Raw genomic sequence first — 20362 nt, forward strand, 5'->3', positions numbered from 1 at the left:
AAGTAAATAAAACCTTACAAAAAAAACCAAAAAAACAAAAAAAACAAAAACAAAAAAGATCTGCTCTTTCGGCACGTACAGCATGAGTGCTGTCCTACAAGGGACCAATGTCAGCGCTGGGGGATGCTTTTAAGAAATTTCTTGATACTCATGGTTCCACAAATCTGTTATTACGGTATTAATTTTGCATAAAATACTAGAATTATTTCCCTTTCTATTGTTTAACATCGAATCCAGCTGAAAAAATAAGGGGTGCCTGGGTGGTTCATTTGGTCAAGTGTCTGCCTGGGGCTGAGGTCTGATCGCAGGGCCCCGGCTCCGCAGGGAGTCGGCACTGCCCTCTACCCTCCCCTGCTCATGCTCTCTCCTGCTCAAATAAATAAAAATATTTAAAAAAAAAAGGTGAGTGCATTTATGTAACTCCTTCCTCAGAACTGTTACAAGTATAAAACGTCCATCCAGAAAATCCAGGATCACGTCCCTGAAACTTCTCAGAAGTATACGTATGTTCCAAATACTCTGGTTATTTCCATCTTCCCAGCTTCATCCTGTCTCCTCATCTCAAGTGTTGTTCGCTGGCGGGGCCCATCGTCCCACCCTTGTGAGGGGACACCCGCTGTCCTGGGGGCAGCCATCCTGGATGACGACCATCCCGAGCCAACCTGCCAAACCCGCTCACCGCCCCCCCCCCCCCGCCCCCGGCTTCCGGCGCACGGCGCTCAGCCCCAGGCCCCCAGTCTGGCCCCCGAGCCACGCAGAGAGGCCGGGACCCCGGAGCTGTGAGGCAAACCGGCTTCCTTCCTAACACAAGGAGAGCGGCTCTTCCGGCCCTGCCTGGATTCCTCGCACGGGTCAGCCTTTACTCCAAGACGACCAAGTTTTTGTTGGCTTGATTCAGGGCCGCATCCCAAAGGGCCAACAGACGCTCAAAAAACAGGAGCTGTTAACTGAATGAGGGTATTCTGTGGTGACGTGATGGCTGCCCCGTGGCTGCCACTTGGGAGCCTTGAGGAAGGACCGAGAGACCAGCAGACACCCCCGTGTGAAGCCCAACGCTGTGGAGCCTCTAAACAAATGCTTATGAAATGGGACCCTCATAAGTCGTACAGTCCCCGCCCGTGAGTTACTCTGTCTTGCTTGGGAGTTGAGGTTTTCCAAAGGGAGACCGAGGGGTCAGTGTGTGTACACACCTGCTCCATCTACGGTTAGGTGGACGCGGTGCTGGGGAGGAAGGGGCTCCGGCGGGGCCTGGGCCTGGGCTCCGGAAACACCAAGATCCCGGTGGAAATGCCAGGCCGCTGGATAGCTTAAGACACGTCGAGGTTAACGGGTGAGGTCCAAAGACACCCCGGAGGCACAGCGGAGCAGAGGTCATCACTGGCAGCACCACCTGGGGATGCCGAAGCCAGGCTGCAGGCAAGGTCCAGTCTAGGTCAGGAAGTCAGGATGGAAGACGCAGCACATGGACTGAGCGAGCGCCCTGCGGCCACGGGGACAACCTCGGGTGGCCTTGTCCGGAGCAGCCACACAGACAAGGGCCTGGGGCAGGGTCGTTCCAGGAACAGGATACTCAAAACACAGTGAGAACCCAGCATGGGGGTGGAGGGGGGTCGCAGAGAGAGAAACGGGCCATCATGCGGGAAGGCCGGCGAGCCTGCTGGTCACAGATGTCCTCCCCTGAGGGGTCACGAGCCCACGTCAGCTGCTGGAGCGGGAAGGCTGACATCAGGCCTGGAGCGTGGGGAGGCTGTGAGGGACAGAGGTCTCCTCCTCCAGGGTGGGCACGAGCGCATCCTAGGAGCCACCAGAGCACATTTCTCCACAGTCCCCGGCCACCCAGGGGGATCAGGGAGGAGAACGGGGCATCACCCGAGACGAGGCTGGCTGTCTGGAGGGAGGCCAGGGAGCCCAGGGTCCTCACCGCAGCCCCAGGGTCCTAACTAAAGTCCCTCCCTGCCGTGGCCGCCGTTTTTACATCTGGGCTCACGCAGTGATCAAAACAGGTTCCTTAGGACCCAAGCACTTGAGAAAACATGTTCGTTGTGTTCCAATCAAAAAACAAAAAAAACAAAAAACAAAAACAAAAAAAAAAAAAGGAAAAAAAAAAAAAGAAAGAGAAATGTAAGGCCCATCCATGAATCCAACTGGGGCAAAAATATGAAATTCCAGAGTGAGTCCACAGGGAGATTAGAAGCCACGGGGCTGTCTGGGCAAGGAAAGAAAAGTTTCCCTCAAAAAGAAACGACAATGGACGGACCACAGGGTGGGCCAGTGGGAGAAATGCGAATCCCGAATAGGTCATGTAAATTTGAAATCAAGACATTGGGATTTCCCGATACATCTGTATCCATAAATCGATCTTGGGGTCAATTAACGTGTGTTGAAAGAGACTCAGGAAAACACAGAGAAAGGGGGTTGGGGGGGGCAGGAGCGGGACCAGAGATTTGGTCTAAATCGGCCACAGACCCCAGTGAAGACGACAGAAGGCCCGATCCTCAGCATAAACCCCATCGGGACGTCCCCATAACGCAGCCTCCCTCTTGGGTATCATCTGTTGCCACTTCATGGAATGCGTGTCACTAAAACCTTTATCCTGCTAGACTGAACCTCCATCTCCTGTGCATCACAGTTCTAGTCCAAACCCTCAGGCCACCATGTCGAACCCATCAGGGGCCCCTTTATTCATACTCGCGCTGAGAAACACGCGTTAGGGGGCAGCTGTGTCTCTGCAGGTGCTGCCAGTGAGGCGCCTGCCAACATTGCCGTGGACCTGCCCGACTCACGCAACCGGCGAGAAATGAGAGCAACGTGCACTGAGGGGCCCCGGATGCTCTGTGTCCAGAGCCCAGAAACCTGGCAGGTGGGTTAGTGTCTCCACAGTGTTGGTACCAGGGTATCCACCGTGGGAGCCGCGTTAGTCCACAGAGATGGTCCGGAGACCGGAGACACTGGTGGCTTCCTGGGGCGCCTGGGGGCGCAGCAGCCAAGAGGCTGCCTTGGCTCAGGGAGTGACCCCAAGGTCCTGGGATCGAGTCCCACATCGGGTTCCCTGCAGGGAGCTACTTCTCTCTCTGCTTCTGTCTCTGCCTCTTTCTCTGTGTCTCTCAGGAATAAATAAAATCCTAAAAAAAAAAAAAAAAAGACTGGTAGCTTCTTGCTTTCAGGTAGTTGAGCTTCAGAGACAAACTTGTTAGCCCGCTCACCACGGGGGGCTGAGGCCAGGACACCGGGCAGAGGGGTCCAGAGACACCGCTACAAGGTCCGATCAGGACCTGGGAGCCGAGCTGCTCTGAAACGGATGAAGATCAAACCAGTGACTGGGAAAAATCCGAGCCCCAAAGTAGAGATGTCGATTATCAGGAAGGACAGGATCTCCGTGATGCATAGGGGCTGAGAGTCACTCCACCCCATTGCCTCATCCCCACGGGAAGAAACGGAGGCCGAGGGGCCACTGTGCGTCTGCTTACAAGGGGCCCCAGGACCAGCTGCCCCTGATAACCAGTGGCCCCGACTTGTGAATACTCATGAATATGCGCTGGGGGAGCAGGAGAAAACCAATGCGCAAGACAAGGATTTCACTTGAGAAGCGCTGGGTGCCGCCTGTGCAGGGGGACACGTCCACGTGTATGCAAGGCCTCAGCTAGGTCTACTTTCTGGAAGGAAAACGAAGGCCTGGCGAGAAGGGGGTGCGGGGCGCCCAGCCTCCCAGGGCTCCTTTCTCTTGCTTATTCGTGTCTCAGAGTGCTTGTCTGCAAGTCATAATGGGAAATTAGCCAGCCTTAACCGCAGCCAATATCTGTTAAGTATAAATTAGGAACAGCACAAAATATTCCACCGAGCACTTGGGAGTTGCTAGGAAACAGGAGGTCAAGCAGCGCTCAGAGGCCAGGCTCTTCCCATCCCTGGGGCCTCCATGGGGCTCCCAGGCGCCTCGGCAGCCAGTGGGGCCAGGCTTCAGGCCTGTTCCACTCAGGATGCTTCAGGGGGACGCCCCTCCCGCCCCCCACGTGGGACAGGGCCCAACGTCTGCAGCCTGGCGCTTCCCTTCACGGCACGACGCCTGGGAATCAGCACACAGGAGCTGGCAGTTGAAGACAATTCCACTGATGAGGCAAAAGGTGGTAAGAAAACACAAGAGCCGTGTGCGGGGCGGAGCGTGCACATTCCGCCGTCCAGACACACGTAGCGATGGAAGCCACGCGTGACAGGCAAATGTTCTCTCCTGTTCACCAGGCCTCGGAGGAACACTTCCAATCCACTTCCTCTACTCACCTACCTTCCTGGGAGCGCGTTCCCCGACCCTGGACGTAAAGAATGGTCTGCGGGGCTCTGCTGATACCTTTCCCACAAACCTGGTCTTTTCTACATTTACCGCAAAATGAATATATGTCCTTAGTAAGTGCTGGTGGCAGGCACAGGGTCAACCTCAGGTGAGTGGTGAATACATACAAGTGACTGGTCAGGAGGGGAAACGGACGCTGCTGTGGGGACAGCCGTGCCCTTCCCATCGGTGGCCCCTGCCGAGACTACACCCCCTCCATGATGACCAACAGGAGCATGAGTGTTTTTTAAAAGATTTTACTAAAGAGAGACAGAGACACAGGCAGAGGGAGAAGCAGACTCCATGCAGGGAGCCCGATGGGGGACTCAATCCCAGGACCCTGGGGTCACGCCCTGGGCCCAAGGCAGGTGCTCAACCTCTGAGCCCCCGGGTGCCCCTCAACAGGATCCTTATCACCAGAGGTAACTGGGCGCCAGTCCAAGCTGGGAGCTCTACAGATGTGATCACAGTCAGTCCTCATGACCACCCCCAAAAAGGGGTGACTTCCATCCTCACTCCACCAGCAAGGATATGGAGGACTTAAGAGACCAGTGACACATGGCTGGCGACACAGTGAGAGCAGCACTCTCTACAAAACAGCGCTCTGTCCATCATGATACGCCCACATTATTTTCACCCCAAAACGTGTAAGGAGTGGCCCGTCTTACCATCCTATCGCCCACTGTCTAAAGGGCAGACCCTTCGCTAGCAAGCAGAGGCAAAGCCAACCTGTTGTCTGAGAACATCACGGGAGGCTTGCGGTGTTCGCCCCAGGACGCGGAGGAAACAGGTGCAGGTCAGCTGGCTGCGAGTCAGCGGGCCGGGCCAGCGGGGCCAGCCGGGGGTGCGTTACAGCTGCGAGACAGGCAGGAACCCGTGAGACGCAAGCACGACGACGACATGGGGAGCACGCGACACCTGCTCCTGGGTTGGCCTCCCCGTCTGCCCCGCTGAGGCTGCTCAGGGATAACGAACAGACACAGAAATGATGCACCAGGACCTGTCCACACCTTCCCCGCTTCCTCGATTTTAGCGCCCGGTCCTCGGTGGAGGTGACCTGCAGCTGGAGACTGTCCCCTCCTTTCTGGCCTTACAGCAGAGCCCCCCTGGTGCTTGCCAGCCCCCACGGCACCCATGCCATCTGTGAGCCAGGCTCATTGCCAGAATGACCGGGACAGAGGACAGTAAACCGTGTGCATCCAGCCTGTGGCTGACGGCCTCCCAGGAGCTGCAAACCACCTCCTCGATCATTCAGATACGTCAACGTGTTGTAACAAGGAGCGCGGACGGGCTGGGCCCGGCAAGGTGAGTAATGGAGAACAAGCGGCAATTGTATTGTAGTTAATCTTTTCTAATGGAGCATGAGAAGAGAGAGGCCTGCACTCTGGACGCTGGCACAGCTCCGAGTTTGCACAGACCAGGAAGGCCTCCAGCACAGCTCCAGACCGCAGGCGCTCCCTCCAAGGGGGGGCCCACCTGCTGAAGCCCCCGGGCTGCAGGCAATGACGGTCCAAGGCACGGCCAGTCACGCCGCGCTCTGCAGGGGTTTTGTGACCTTTCTGCACCTTGGACACCTGGCTCTGAGTATGCACAAATGTGTCGGAATCCTGGAAATCCAAATCAAATGACGTCCTAGCCGGTCCAAAATGCCCTTCCACCTCCACGAGGATTTAGGTCCCCTGATTTACACCGTACCTGGGAGCAGAAGCCCCAAGGAGCTGCAAGTGTGGCCGATATAATCGAATAGTCCAAGCTTTATTGGAATGGAGAAGCTGACTTTGATGAATCAAATATATAGGCCAACGCTTCAGAGTTAATAAGAAAACCAACCAACCCCAAAAAGGAGAGAAAGAAATGAAAAGAAGCCAGATGAATTCTTTCTGCAACTTCCCAAGCCACAATTAACATATTAATGATGCCCCAAGCCGGCCCTCACCGTCTTGCGGGATTCATCTGACTCCACCAAGTTTTAGTTCTCTCCTTCTGTATGGCCACGACCTTAATTAACCTGTCCCGTAGGGTCCAGAGCAAGGTGCACTAAGACGACTTCATATCCCAACCCTCTTCCATTTCAACTCTTTGTGGCTCAAAAGCGGAAATCTGCTATCCAACCTCAGGACACGTTTACAGACTTCGCTTTCTTGTAGCACCTAAGAGACTTTTTTTTTTTAAAGCTTTACTTAACAGTTTGAAAGACATTGGTTTGGTAGTGACGTTTTTGTCATAAACGGGGAGAGAACGGAGCGGGGGATGCTGCAATATTTTTCACGGGGACTCTTGTCTTGCATTTCATAGAGGCACACTTTGAGAGTATCACAGTGTAATTCTGAAGCTAAACAGTATTCCCTTTTGAGCGAAACAGTGACAAATGAAGCATCTGGCACACTTTAATGAGCTGCTTTATCCTTTCAGAGGCTGAAACTAGGCCACCCATTCATCTGAGAAAGCGGGTAGCACAGAGCAATTACGTAATCCTGCAAGACACACGGATATTCAGGGCACACACACCCCCCATTTAAAATTTTCTACTATTACTTACTAGGAAACAATACATGTTAACAAGTGACTCAACACATCTGGAAAAATGTTAAACCATAAGCTGTTTTCTAATTTCACCAAATATCTAATAGCAAAACTCCAAAGTTCACAGCTCTAACAACTGGCATCTTAAAAATTAACTTGTACACAAATGCCATTTTTACCAAAAGCAAAGGAAAAATAGAAAAACCAAAAATCAGCAAGAAATAGGATAAAAACCCAAACCAGCATGGACAGCCCAACCCACCAGTTGCCAAGCAGAGCAACTCTGCCTCCGGGGCGGGGGGTGGGGGGGGGGGGGGTGTGTTTGGAAATGTCAGCAGGCCCATGGGGGCTGTTAGTGGCATCTGATGGATAGAAGGCAGGGTGGCAGCAACGAGTCCCACGCTGCACAGGACGCGGCCCCACAGCAAAGGATCGCCCCGTGCAGAATGTCGAGGGCGCCAAGGCTGGGATGCTCTGCTTAATAAATGACCCGATGAATAAGAAAAACCTGATAAACAAGGAGGTGGAGAGTAAAGAATGTGAAATTTAATGATGCACACCCTCTAATCTGAAATGCGAGGCGGGTGATGCAGACCAGCACAGAGCCAGAAACTTTGGAAACCCCGGGGGAGAAAAAAGAAATTAGGTTACAAAATTAGCCTGTGAGGCCTAGAAAGTTTCGGGCTGGGGAAAGAGCGCAGAGGTACTCACCTCACCCAGGGCCGGAGGACAGGAGTGAGCACTGCTGCGGGAGCGGGCAGGTGAGGAGGAGGGCAGAGCCTCGGCCAGGCCTACCTGCTGGGAACCAGTCAGGAGGAGGGGGGAGGGGAGGAGGCCCGGACAGGTGCCAGGAAGGCGGCGGCGGCGCCGGTCACAGCCTTGGGGGCGAGGGCGGGGCAGGGAACTGGGTACCCGCGGGCTCTCTGTGGAGGGGAGGCAGGGCAGCTCTGATGGCACAGCATTAGGAAGAAGAAACGCACCTGGCCTCTCTTTGGAGGCTTTTAGCTGAGAAAAGACCGCTCAGGGGAGCATCCCCTACTCACCCCCACCTCCCTCCCTTCATGCGGGTATTTCTCTATCAAACATTATTTACACGTATTTAATACAAAGAGAGTGTGGGCCAGGGAGTGGAATCTGGAGAGAAAAACCGACGGCATCCACTCCGGGGGCATCCAGAAGACATTAAATCAAGAGGACAGGAGGAAAGGCCGCCACAATGCGGAGTACAGTACTGGGAGCCGCTTCCACGACTGCCCCTGAGTGTGACTGCAGAGCAACGTGAGACCAAGAAACTCCATCTTCCACTGGCAAGCTTATCCCGCTATTCTCAGTTTTATTTCTTTGATCACGCTACTGGAGTTGTCAGGTCACTTCCCACTTATGTGTCTGTCACTTTTTGGGAATTTCTCACTCACGTGTCTTACTCATTTTTCCACTAAAACATTGGCTGTTTTTTTAGGGCGACACATCCACTGTCACACACGTTGCAAAATATCTTTGGGTCGTAATGAAGAACAATCTGGCCGTGTGCATGCTAGGACTCAGCAAACAAACTGATGATTCACCTTTAAAAAACAATCCTGAGTGTGCACAGGTATGAACACACACGAACCCTTGAAGCACTGTTTACCACAGGAAAAGGAAAGAGTCCTATAATAGAACCTATTCGAAAAGCATAGTGGCCTGCAGAAAAAGCTCAGGGAGGTCTCCTGTACAGTAAGCCAGGAAGAAGAGACTTCTAGGATCCCAAGCAGACTCTAAATAAAAGTGTAAAGAATTTACCTTAAATTGATGTTTTGCATATTTTCCAATGATTTTATGATCAATAACTACTGCCCTCATGTTGAGGGGGCAAAACCCAGTTACTAAGCGTCGGGCTGTTTTTACTGTTGGTCTGCACTGGAGCGTTTGTGTGTCGGAGGCCGGCCGGGCAGGAGCCGCAGAGCTGGGGGTGCAGTGGCCGCCTCCTCCGGTCCAGAGCCCCGGCCCCACCGTCCACCCCAGCTCCACCCCCGTCCGGGCTCACACCTGTGCCCTCTGCCCCACACTCATCCAAGGGGAACCACTATCCAGGGAGCTGGTTCTCCGCAAAGTTGCTGGGCAGGCAGCGGTTGAGTTCTCAGAACAAAGTCACGGGGACTGCTGTGAGAAGGCTGATGCAAGGCCACTTCAGCTAACGACCAGAAACAAAAGAAAGAAATCACCCCACAGTCGCCATCGGGTAGACAAAAGGCCTGAGCCAGGGATTGGCTCACGTGCTGAGCGGGCTGCTCTTCCGATTGGTCGCGATTTCCAGAAGTTCACCAGCAAGAGCCACAGTAAACACGCACAGCTGGGGGGCTGGGGGGCACCGGGAGCAGCTTTACCCTGTCCAGCAGGTGGAGCCTCCCCGGCAGGAAGCCAGGGGGCGGGCGGGTCTCCGGGGACCCTTTCCAGATCCACATCCTCCACGGGAGGCTAGGGTGCTGTCACCAAGCCACCTCGCAACACCGAGGGGCTGCGCACCCAGCACCTGCGCACCCCGCAGCACGGGGAGTGGGTGCGGACACCCCTGAGAGAGGCAGGCACAGGCGGCTCCTTCCCGCCGTGGGCGGCTGCCCTCCCGAGGGTAAAACATCCCCTCCTGTCCGGTTTCCACCCAGCACTGGGAGCTGCGGTCCCAGACAGCAGATGGAGCTGAGTGGCCGACAGCCGCATTATTATTCGTTTCTTTTAAACTAGCTCCATTTAATATGAAAGCCTGCCTTCCTGCAAGCCTGCCCCCTTCAAGGGAACTTTTAGCAAGTGAATGGGAATCAGGAACACAGTCAAGGGTCGGTGGAGGCGGAGATTAGCATTTCAGTCGCTAGCGTCCCTCCTGCGGGGACACCTAAGGGGTGGGGCGGAGAGAAGCTGGAGGAAGCGTGGCCCTCGGGTCTCCCGGCAGCTCGCAGAGCTGCGGCCGCCTGTGTGACCAGCTGCAGGCGCCCAGGCGGCTCCAGGCCTCCTCCGACTCCACCTCCGTCGACGAACCAGTTTATGACACAATTTTAGAAAGAAGGGCTTCTAGTCAGGCAGAGGTCCTTCACACGCGCACGGGGAGCGCAGAGCAAGGGAGCGCTGCAGGCCGGCACCAGCTTCTAAAGGAAAGGCCTCGAAGGGGCCACCGTGAGCCGCGCCCCGGCCCACCCGACCCCAAACATGAGTTTTCCTATAAAAGGCGAATTCCCAATGAAAACCACCTGTGGCCACCAAAGCCCGCATCCGACCAGGTCCTCCGTGGAGGCTGGAGGCATGGAGGCGAGCAGCACTCCGCCACCCGCTGGGACCCGAAGAGCCCTGGCGCCCAGGGGGGTGGAGGCGGCAGCCGGCTGGCAGCGCTTCCCCCACACAGCTTGCCCACACAACCTGCCAAGGCCGTGCCACCTGCCGGCGGCGAGGGGACAGGCTCCTACCTTGGGGGTTCTTGGCTTGCGGCCGCCAGGCCGCTGCCTCTCTGGCAGCCCGCGCCTGCTGGTGTCTGGCGTCCAAGGCTACAGCACCCATGCGGGCTTTGTTCAGCTTGCCGGCCTCCCCGGGCTCCTGCGTGGGGCCTGGGCTCTGCCTGCCTGAGTCCCACTCATTCTACAGAGCGGAGGCCGGCCGGCACGCCTGGCGGCGGGGCACTCGCTGAGGGCAGCCCCACGGGCGGGAGCCCACACGCACCTCCAGCCCCGAGGGTGGCGTGAAGACCTCTCCAGGCACCCCCCCACACACACCTTTCAAAGATGGCCTAGTACTTAAAACAATGAAAAAGCCAAGGGACAGAATGGGGCAACCAGCTGCGACCTTGGAAAGCAGGCCCTGGGAACCGCGCCCCTCCAATGCCTGGGCCCCTCTGGGCCCTTTATCCAGAGCCGTTGCCGTGGCAACGTGGTAAACAGGCTTCAAGTGACCCGGAGGGCTCTTTTGGGATTGTGTTGTTGGGGAGAAGAATGGTCGCTGGAATGCTTCCTTGGCTGAGATTTCCTGAAAAGGTGAAGCTGCCTGGCTGTGGCATCTGCGTGAGATGCTCTCAGAAGTCAAGGGTGCTGGCAGTGGGCGCTCCGGTTGCAGGAGGCACGCGTGGTGGCCATGAGAGACAAGAAGCGACACACAAGGTCCTGGCACCCCGTAGGCACGCTCCAGCAGTGGGGGGCACGCGGGCCACCTCCCCAGGCCCTGAGACCAGCCCAATGCAGGCAGGCGGCCAGGGGTTGCCAGTCCGCAGAGCCCTAGACATCCTTGGCTCCCTGATGCTTATGACCCTTTCACTTCTGCATCTCCCACACACCTTCTGTGTTTCTCCCACAGAGAACGGGATCGTTTGCGTGGGGTCCTGGGCCACAGAGACCTCATGGTCAGCACTGCGCTGCTGGGCGCAGCAGCAACAGTTCTGTTCTGACGAGATCTGACTTGAGAAAATGTCCATCATACGGTGAGTGGACCGTGAACACTTGGCGGAGGGGGCACAGGTGGGCAGGCCGGGCATCCGCGCAGGTCTTTCAAAGGCCACCATGTGAAAAGGCTGATGTGTCCCCGGACCACAGACGGGGCTTTGGGACAAGGCCACCACGGACGGGTCAACCCCTGCTCCAGCTTCTCGTTCCTGCTTCGTATGCCGGTTTCCAGCCAGCATGAGTGCTGTGGGGCGGGGGGCTGGGAGGGGTGCTCAGAGACGTGGGGGGGGGATCCCCCCCCAGGGACCACCCCTTGGCACATCCCTGTCCTCACCCCACCTCACCCCACCCCAGTAAATGTCACTCCAGGCAGCACCTCTGCCAGAAGCCCTCCTGCAGCAGCCCGCAGCCTCAGCGTGATCCAGGTGACCCAGGGCCTGCCTCCTTGGAGAAGACCCATGGAATCTTCCAGGAGGAATCTTCCACGACACTGTAGGGTTGAGCTGAAAGCTTGAAGAGGATGCTGTGGGAATCGAGGATGTGCCCCCCACCACCACCCAAGGGCCCCTCACATCAAACCTCCTGGAGGGGAGGGACGGAGAGGAGGGTCAGCCAGGCCCAGCTCCTGTCCGGGGAGCGCAGCCTGGCCCTCCCTACACGGAGGCTGGGAACTGCAGGCAGCCAGCGCTCACAGCCCCAAGGCCTTCCCCATGTTTAGCAGTGTGTTTCCTCCTCCAGTCCTCCTGTGCATCCTCAGGGTGTTCCTGAGGAATGTTAATGACAGACTTTTCTGACTAGAACTCATTTGCTAAAACACCAGGTGGGGAGAGATCACAGGCCACGGGACACCCTTGGGGAGAATTCTGATGAAGCAAAGCAGGTTTCCTTTGTTGGGGACATCTCCTGGGGTGGGTTCCGCACTTCAGGCCACAAGCTAGTACCCCCAAACAAATCAGGACAGAACAAAGCCAACAGGCCACTTCGTGGAGAAGTCTGCCCTCGTCAACTCCAACAGTCTCAGGTGAGGAAGAGGCCATCTTGCGGTGCCGTGTAAGGCGAAGAAGTGACCGCACGCTAGCCCCTATGGAGACGTAGGCGTTTTTATTTCTTTTTCTATTATTAAGCCTTTATTTTAATTCCAGCCTAGTTAACATCCAGCATGGCATTAGCCGCAGGCGTGCAGTGTAGTGATGGAGCATTTCCCACATCCCGGGCGCACATCATGACAGGCACCGCCTGTGTGGCCCCGTCTGACCAGCTCACCCCCACCTCTCCCCTCTGCCGACATTCGGTCTGTTGTCCACAAGCTAAGAGCCTGTTTCTTGGTTTGCCTCTCTCTCACTTTCTTATCTTTGCTCATAGGTTTTGCTTATGAGACTCCACACACGAGTGAAATCGCATGGTGCTCGTCTTTCTCCAACTGACTTACTTCACTTAGCCTAATACCTTCCAGCTCCATCCCTGTCTTTGCAGATGGCAAGGTTTCAATCTTTTTTATGGCTGAGTAGTATTCCATTGTGTTGACAGGCAGGCTCTTTAAAATTTACCTCATAGAAAAAATGAGTGGGAAATATCAGAAAGGGAGACAGAACATGAGAAACTCCTAACTCTGGGAAATGAACAAGGGGTGGTGGAAGGGGAGGTGGGCGGGGGTTGGGGGGGACTGGGTGACGGGCATGAGGGGGGGCACTCGATGGGATGAGCACTGGGGGTTATGCTATATGTTGGCAAATTGAACACCAATAAAAAATAAAAAATAAATAAATAAATAAAATTTGCCTCATAACTTAGCACCAGAACTTCTTAACGCAGGTGAAATGCCTTTTAACCACAACCTGCTGTTCCTAAAAAAAACAGTCCATAATTGTTACTGCTGGGTTGCCAGAAGGTTCTAGCATTTCCACTCTATTCTCCCTGCTTGCACTTGCTTTTCAAAGCAAAACACAAAAATCCCGTGATGTTCCCAACAAAGGACTTCTAGATGCTTTAGGCCCAAGCACCCAGCTCTGAGCTTCACACACTTACCAAGGAGGGAGGCAGCCTGTCCTACAAGCTGAGGCCCACTGGGCTGTGCTCACACTTACAAAGCCACCATGGGAGCCTTGGATGTGCTGGACATGCTCCTAAAAACTCAAAGCTGGTTTTTCACTTTCTCCAAGGCCACACTCCTTTAAGCCACAGGCTTTTGCTTTTAAGCCACTATTTCTATCCCTCTGGTCATAGGACCATCAAAAAAAAAAAAAAAAAAAAACCCTCTAGAACTTGCCCAAACCCACAATCCATGTTCCTGAACGATGCACAAAATATCCATGTACATGCAAGTTTGAATACCACCTCTCAGGGTCCCCTGATGAGCAAATGACTGGAAAAGGATATGAGAGAGAGAGACAGTCTCATCCCTTTGAGCCAGAAGTATACACTCCTCATCCACAGGGTGACTGCAGGTAAGATTTTCCCTGTGAAATTTCTAGAAGCACCCATCGCTGGACAAAAGAAAACTGGCAATAAACTCCAAAGGAGGGTTGTTTACATACATTTCAGAGAATGTCATCACCAGTAACATCTGATATTTTCAGTGGAACCAAATGAATGCTAAGCGAGTCATAATTAACTATTTCCATATTCTAATTAGCATCTTCACACTTCAAATCACACCCACATCTTGAGCCTCAGATGACTGGGTTCACGTGTCTGTGCCTTTACTTTCTGGCTGCATTTAAAATGGTACCAAGATGTTTCTCCAGAGTCTCCTACGGCCCCTCTCTTGGTGATCAGTAATTAGTGTCTGCCACAGGTCAGGCCACGGGAAGACTGTAAGCCGTACATATGAAATAGGAGGTTGGGCTGCCTCATTTCTTTAAATGGAAAAACCAGAGCAATTAGGCACAGTCATATCCTAGTAAGGAAAAAAATAAACATCAAAAGAGGTGATCTCTTCAAGATTCTGCAGTGTGCTGAAGAGCTTTACAGCAGGCCTAATTTCAGAAGCTATTACAATTTAAAGGGAAAACTCTTGGATCCCTGGGTGGCTCAGTGGTTGAGCGCCTGCCTTTGGCTCAGGGTGTGACACCAGGGTCCTGGGATCAAGTCCCACATCAGGCTCCCTACAGGGAGCCTACTCCTCCCTCTGCCTGTGTCTCTTATGAATAAATAAATAAAATCTTTTAAAAATAAAGGGAAAACTCTTATGCCATCTGAGAAAGAAAAATACACGAGGCACCGAGTTTTAGATTCCCATCCCCATAACAGTACTGGCATGGCAGGTCCCCGGTTCACCAAATCTAAGATACCAGTGCCTCTACACCTGACAGATCTGGTTACACACCACTAAGACAGGAGGAGATCTCTCAGTTAACTCTGGCTCACCAAAAGCTGTAAAATGCCCTCCAATACCCAAGTCCTTAAAATTTTGGGGGAAAAATGGCATGTTTGAAGGATGAAATATGATATTATTAACACCATTGAGAGAAAGTAACCAAACAGCTCCTCTGAGTGTAGACCCAAAGCGTGAAGCCCACTTGTGCTGTAAATACTGCCCACTGAGATTATAACGTGAAACATAAACCAGCTGACATGGTATATCATCATGCTTTAACTAGTACTTTCCTACATTATGTCCAAAAACTACATACTGTTTATGCTGCCATTTTGTGTGTGTGTGTGTGTGTGTGTGATAATCTAAGACATCTGGATGGAAATTTGGGAAATGGAACGATGAGCTACTCTTTTAAGCTACCAGAACAGAGGCATCGATCTTCCCCTACAGGACCAATCCCAGCCGCTCTATGCCATACAAATACCAAATTCCCACACCATCAGAGCTCAGGGTAAGCTAGCAAACTTCACAGGTTCGAGAAAGCACCCACTTTTGCCTCCTGCTAGAAGACAGAGTCCATCCAATATTGCACTTCTTAGAAGCATGTTTAAACTAAAAATGGGAAATCGCTAGTATTAAAGTCATGAGCAACTAGTAAACAAGATAAAAGATGTAGCCTCAGCAAAGTTACCAGAATACGACACAAGTCTCACGGCAAACGGTTCTGACAGTTTCCTCCTCTCAAGCCTTAGGAGGATAGCAGTTTTTTGACATGAGAGGCCAGGGACATTCTCAGGGAGGTTCCTAAGAGCTGCTATGTCCCAAATCAAGATAATTTCCATTTCTCAACATTTGAGGGCAGGCCGCCCATTCAGTCTTGGGTTCAGCAACTACATACACTCACTACTGAATTCTTTGTTTAGATAGCGTCTTGCAACGGTCCTATTGTTTCCGGTCGGGGTCGGGCCATGGCATGAAGGAGCTAAACTTGCAAAGCCTACCCACGCAAACTGACGACGACGATGATGACGGCCTTTCGGGGGTTCTCAAATCAGGCATGACCACCTGGTCAGAGCCCTTAAACGTCAGCACTGCTATTCAGAGTACAGACTCTCTGTCGTGTTTAACAAAATGAAGAAAGAAGTCAACCACAAAACATACACCAAGTATGTCTTCCATAATAGAAGCCTGCCCAAGAACTTCAAACCAAATACATAAATTAAAAAAAAAAAAACATAGCACTTCCTCTTAAACTAGATTTCTCTAAAGCTGAATGGCATCATTCAGAAGCAGACAAATAGGCCCAAGAGACAATGGCAATTTTTTTTCATTTAATGTTAGGTTATAATAATGTCCTATATACTTTGAACCCTCTATGATGAAAGGACTTTAGAGAAAGTGCCCCAGGAGGTGGTATCCCTAAAGACCCAGCCTCAGTCTGGCACTGCTGCAAATCTTACCTTCTGCGTGTTTGGCTTGATACAGCGAACAAAGAAAGGATTAGAGGAGCTTAGCGTGGCCATTAAGGAATGCAGTGAGTCCTGTTAGAAAGGAAAAAGTATATGTTGATTTAGTCTCTTACCATGTGTCCTTCTTTAGATTTCTCAGCATTCTAGGCACTGATCAGAAACAGGAATAAAGACCAATATAAATCTACAGGAGTAGTAAGACTTTTTAATCTTTACTGTCATCGTTCTAATATAAAATAAAGCCAAGACATAACAATTCGTAGTCACTGAAATCATTTCACAGAATGGGAAGCTCATTTGTCACTTCCTTGAAATAGGGTCATTAAAAAAAACATGTGTTAACCAGCAAAAGAACAAACCAAGGTTATTTTGATGTTACATACACAAAACCTGCACTCTCCCCCTCGCGAGTTTTTTCTAATTCATTATTTCCGTCATTTTGATGGAACGTATTGCCCAGTCTGTCACCCTCACCTCACCAGGCAGATCAATCTTCTATAATACTGCTTGTTTTTTTTTTTTTTAATTTTTTAAGATTTGCTGTCGTGGTGGTTGTGAAGAATTTGTAACATCTCCCCAGGCAGACGGAGCGTATGAGGAGCACTCATCACCAGCTTGGGCTCATCCCTAATCTCATTTTATCCCATCCCCGTCTGTGTACATACTACACCCATCCCTCGTAGGAAAGCAAATCTCAGACAGCATATTAGTTCCTCCCTCAAGATTTCAGTGTGTTATTAAAGGCTCTATACTTTCAGACGTGTGGACCACCGCCACAGCATCACCCCAAAAAGCTTAAACAGGAATTCCTTAATCCCAGTATTAAAAGAAGCAACCGTCTCAGATTTCGAATTAAATCAAGTGTCTCAAATTTCATCATTTTTCAAGTGGTGTGCTCTCTGGGGCACCTGGGTGGCTCAGTGGGCTAAGGGTCCAACTCTCAGTTTGGGATCAGGTCATGATCACAGGGTCCGTACTCAGCAGGACCCCCTCCCTCCCCTCTGCCCCATCCTGTGAGCACAATCTCTCTCTCTAATACATAAATCTCTTTATTAAAAAAATGGTCTGTTCTTGGAAATCGGAATGTAAATAAAGTTCTCGTGTTGCAGCTGATGTGTCTGTAAGTCTCCTGTAAACCACCATAGGACCAGGTTGCCTACAGCACAGCACTGATGAGTTCTTCTGTGCTTTGGAAGCCTGGGGACTTCTCAGCGATGACAGAATGGCCTGGTCTGCAAGGCCCTTCACGTATCGAGGTACCAGCCTAACTCCATACGAGGCCTCCCGTCAGCGGGCCCCCTGGCCACAGCTGTCCAGGCACAGGGCCCAACATTCCTGTCTCAGGACTCCTTCTCCTGCCTGGTCTCTCGACCTGGAAGGCCTGCCCACTCTCTGCCATTCCCTTGATTCTTAGTGCAATTTAATCCTCAAGCATCCACAAAATCTTCCAGGGCAATTCCAGGTACCGCCGTCCTAGAAAAAGGTAATGTAACAACTGGAAGACTCCGTGTCTAGGCTTTAGAGTCAGACAGGCTCAGTTCAAGTCCTAGCTTCAGTCCTCGGAGGGACTGAAGGAGTGAGTCTTCATCTCTCTAAACTTTAGTTTCCTCGCCTGTATAATGGGCGTAATAAGCACTTCTAAGATTCCGGGAGAAAGGAACAAAACAGCGTACGTGAAGCGATTAGCCCAATGCCTGGCACAGAATAAGTACACAGTAAGTGGCAGCGATTTTTATTACAGCCTCTCTGGGTCAAACCTGTCCTTCCCGTCGCACAATCCAGCACCGTCAGCAGTGCTGGTGCGAACCCGGTGCATCGCCAGCTACGCTGTACGACCGACGGCCCTCACCACCCTGCCAGATGCATCCTGCTCTGAATAACTAAATCAGAGACCCCTTGGAGGCAGATTTAATAAATGTCTATGAGTGACATGCTTCTAGTTCTTTTCCTATTAGCAGTTGTTACTTTGGGGTAAAACAATTAGGTTCAGAAAATGGTCTTTGTGTGCTCCACCTCTATTCTAAAACGATTACATATTTAAAATGCAAATAAAAAGGGTCCTGATTTACCCTGAATTCTAGGTATCTGGACAAGGTAAGTGACTCTGTTCTTATTTAAATAGGCACTTATTCAGTCATTATTCCCAGATATGATACTGTAAACATACCTGGGAAAGACACAAAAATCCAAACATGAGAAGAGATATACTTCTATTCATACAAGCCTCTCCATACACATCAAAGTGATCCCAAATGGCCCACAAGTCCTTCCACTTAGATAAGTAGCTATTTATTTTTAACAAGACCAAAAAAAAAAAATCTACACATTTTCATCTGACCCAGAAAAAGTGTATTTTAAAAGCACTGCCTGGTAACATAAAAGAGAAAAAAATAAACACCTTCATGGACCTCACATACCCCCAGTTCCTGTTTTCAATTCCTAAAGTCACAGCAACCATGGATTCATGAGAGCCAGCCAGACTAACCTTGAACTGTGAGCTGACTGTGGGCCGTCGATGTTTGCTGCCACATTTCAAGGTATCCTGGTTATTGCGGCTTGAAACGTGTTCAAACAGGTCATAGATGAAGTCGAATCTGTGTGAGCAGAGAGCAGGAGGGCCGTGAGGGGCGCACACCTAATTACCAGGCGCCGGATTACTGTAATTAGAAAGCATTTTCCCACTGAAGGTAACACCCTGAGTCCAGGAGGAGCAAAGACGCCTTCCGAAGATTTCAGAGCCACCATGGCCAAGGAGCTTTAGGCACTGAAAAGCAAGCTGTGGCCACCTTCTGAGCACTAGAGTCTCGCAGAAGGGAAGTGGCTTGGGGTGAGTGTACCCTGGGGTGACGTGCCCCTTGGGAGCACAGTGTTTGCAGAGTGCACCTACGCTCCTGCAGCCTTGATGTTTGCCTGAAGGATGGAGGTATTCTGCACACCTCACAGTGTCTCAAAGATCCAACCAGTTAACAGGGAAAGGGGCTCCTCTGCAGTAGAGCACACTAGGCTTCATCTTGCCTCCATCCCTTCTGAGCTACGTGACTTGGGTAGATGCTGGACTTAGCCTCATTTCTCAAATTTTAGAATTTATGTTATTACTAAAAAGTTCTATAAAATTGTGATTACAGGGCAGCCCCAATGGCCCAGTGGTTTAGGGCCACCTTCAGCCCAGGGTGTGATCCTGGAGACCCGGGATCAAGTCCCACATCAGGCTCTCTGCATGGAGCCTGCTTCTCCCTTTGTCTGTCTCTGCCTCTCTCTGTGTGTGTGTCTGTCATGAATGAATAAATAAAATCTTAAAAAAAAAACTGCGATTACGGGGGCACCTGGGAGGCTCAGTCAGTTAAGCGTCTGCCTTGGGCTCAGGTCATGACCCTGGGGTCCTAGGGTGGAGCCCCACATCAGGCTCCCTGCTCAGGGGGAGCCTGCTTCTCCCTCTCCTGCTCTTCCTGCTTGTGCCTTCTGTCAAATACATAAAATCTTTTTTAAAAATTGCCACTACTAATAAAAAGTAAAAAGCTTCTCAATAACTTCCTGTGTTTCTTGCATGGAAGATGCTACAGGCATGGGCTGGGAAGTAGGGAGCAGCTGGCTCCCCTGCCCCCAGAGCAGGTGAGGCAGGAAGGGGACAAGTTCTGGGCACTGGCCCCTCCAGAGGCGGCACCATCAAGGTGCCCCACTACCGCTCTCTGTCCCCATCCCTCCTCCATTTCCCTTGTAGGTTGCTGTTTCGGGCTCACCCTCTGAAGTTCTCTAACTGTGCTTTGAGCGCTTTGGAGAAAAACTCTGGTTCGATTAACATGTCACAGATGTCAAAGGTGAAAGAGCAGAGCAAGCGACAGCCCAGGCCCCTCACATTTTTGCAGACAGAAACCCAGACCGAAACAGAAACTTCTCCACTCCAGTCACAAAATCACCCCATGTTATGACAGAGGTGACCGCCTTGCTGACCTCCATACCTGTCCTCTCTTCACTGCAAGAGGCGTCCATGTAACATAACGGTCATTTGCAAATGTTACCCTTTAAAATCTAACCACAAGGACTTGCTGATAGAGAGCATACTATGGTATTTTTAAAGCATCACCATTATCATTTTCTGAACTTTTTTTTTTTTTTAAAGTAAGCTCTGCCCTCAACATAGGACTTGAACTCAGGACCCCGAGATCAGGAGTCACATGCTCTACTGAGTCAGCCTGCTGCCCCTGAATGTCCCTGTTTTTAAGATCTGAAAACTCATCTAAAGATAAAAACAGCTGACAGTGCTGTAAATAGGGAATCTCCACACAGGAAAAGTCAAAACAAATCTAAATATCTTCCAGTTCTAAGGTCCTAAGCTGAT

At 51.7% G+C, this 20362-nt stretch overlaps 1 protein-coding gene across 2 annotated transcripts in view; it reads right to left on the reverse strand.

Moving 5' to 3' along the window:
- The window catches only part of MYO10 (myosin X), a 194132-nt gene that overhangs the window by 52965 nt on the left and 120805 nt on the right, over nucleotides 1-20362 (reverse strand). For both annotated transcript variants that reach the window (XM_041749479.1, XM_041749478.1), the window contains exons 18-19: nucleotides 18512-18620; nucleotides 16018-16098 (exon numbers count right to left, since the gene is read on the reverse strand). In XM_041749479.1, coding sequence (XP_041605413.1) covers nucleotides 16018-16098; nucleotides 18512-18620 — 190 coding nt within the window. The remainder of the gene's footprint in view (nucleotides 1-16017; nucleotides 16099-18511; nucleotides 18621-20362) is intronic.

The sequence above is a fragment of the Vulpes lagopus genome, chromosome 3 (assembly GCF_018345385.1).
Source record: "Vulpes lagopus strain Blue_001 chromosome 3, ASM1834538v1, whole genome shotgun sequence".
NCBI classification, from domain to species: domain Eukaryota; kingdom Metazoa; phylum Chordata; class Mammalia; order Carnivora; family Canidae; genus Vulpes; species Vulpes lagopus.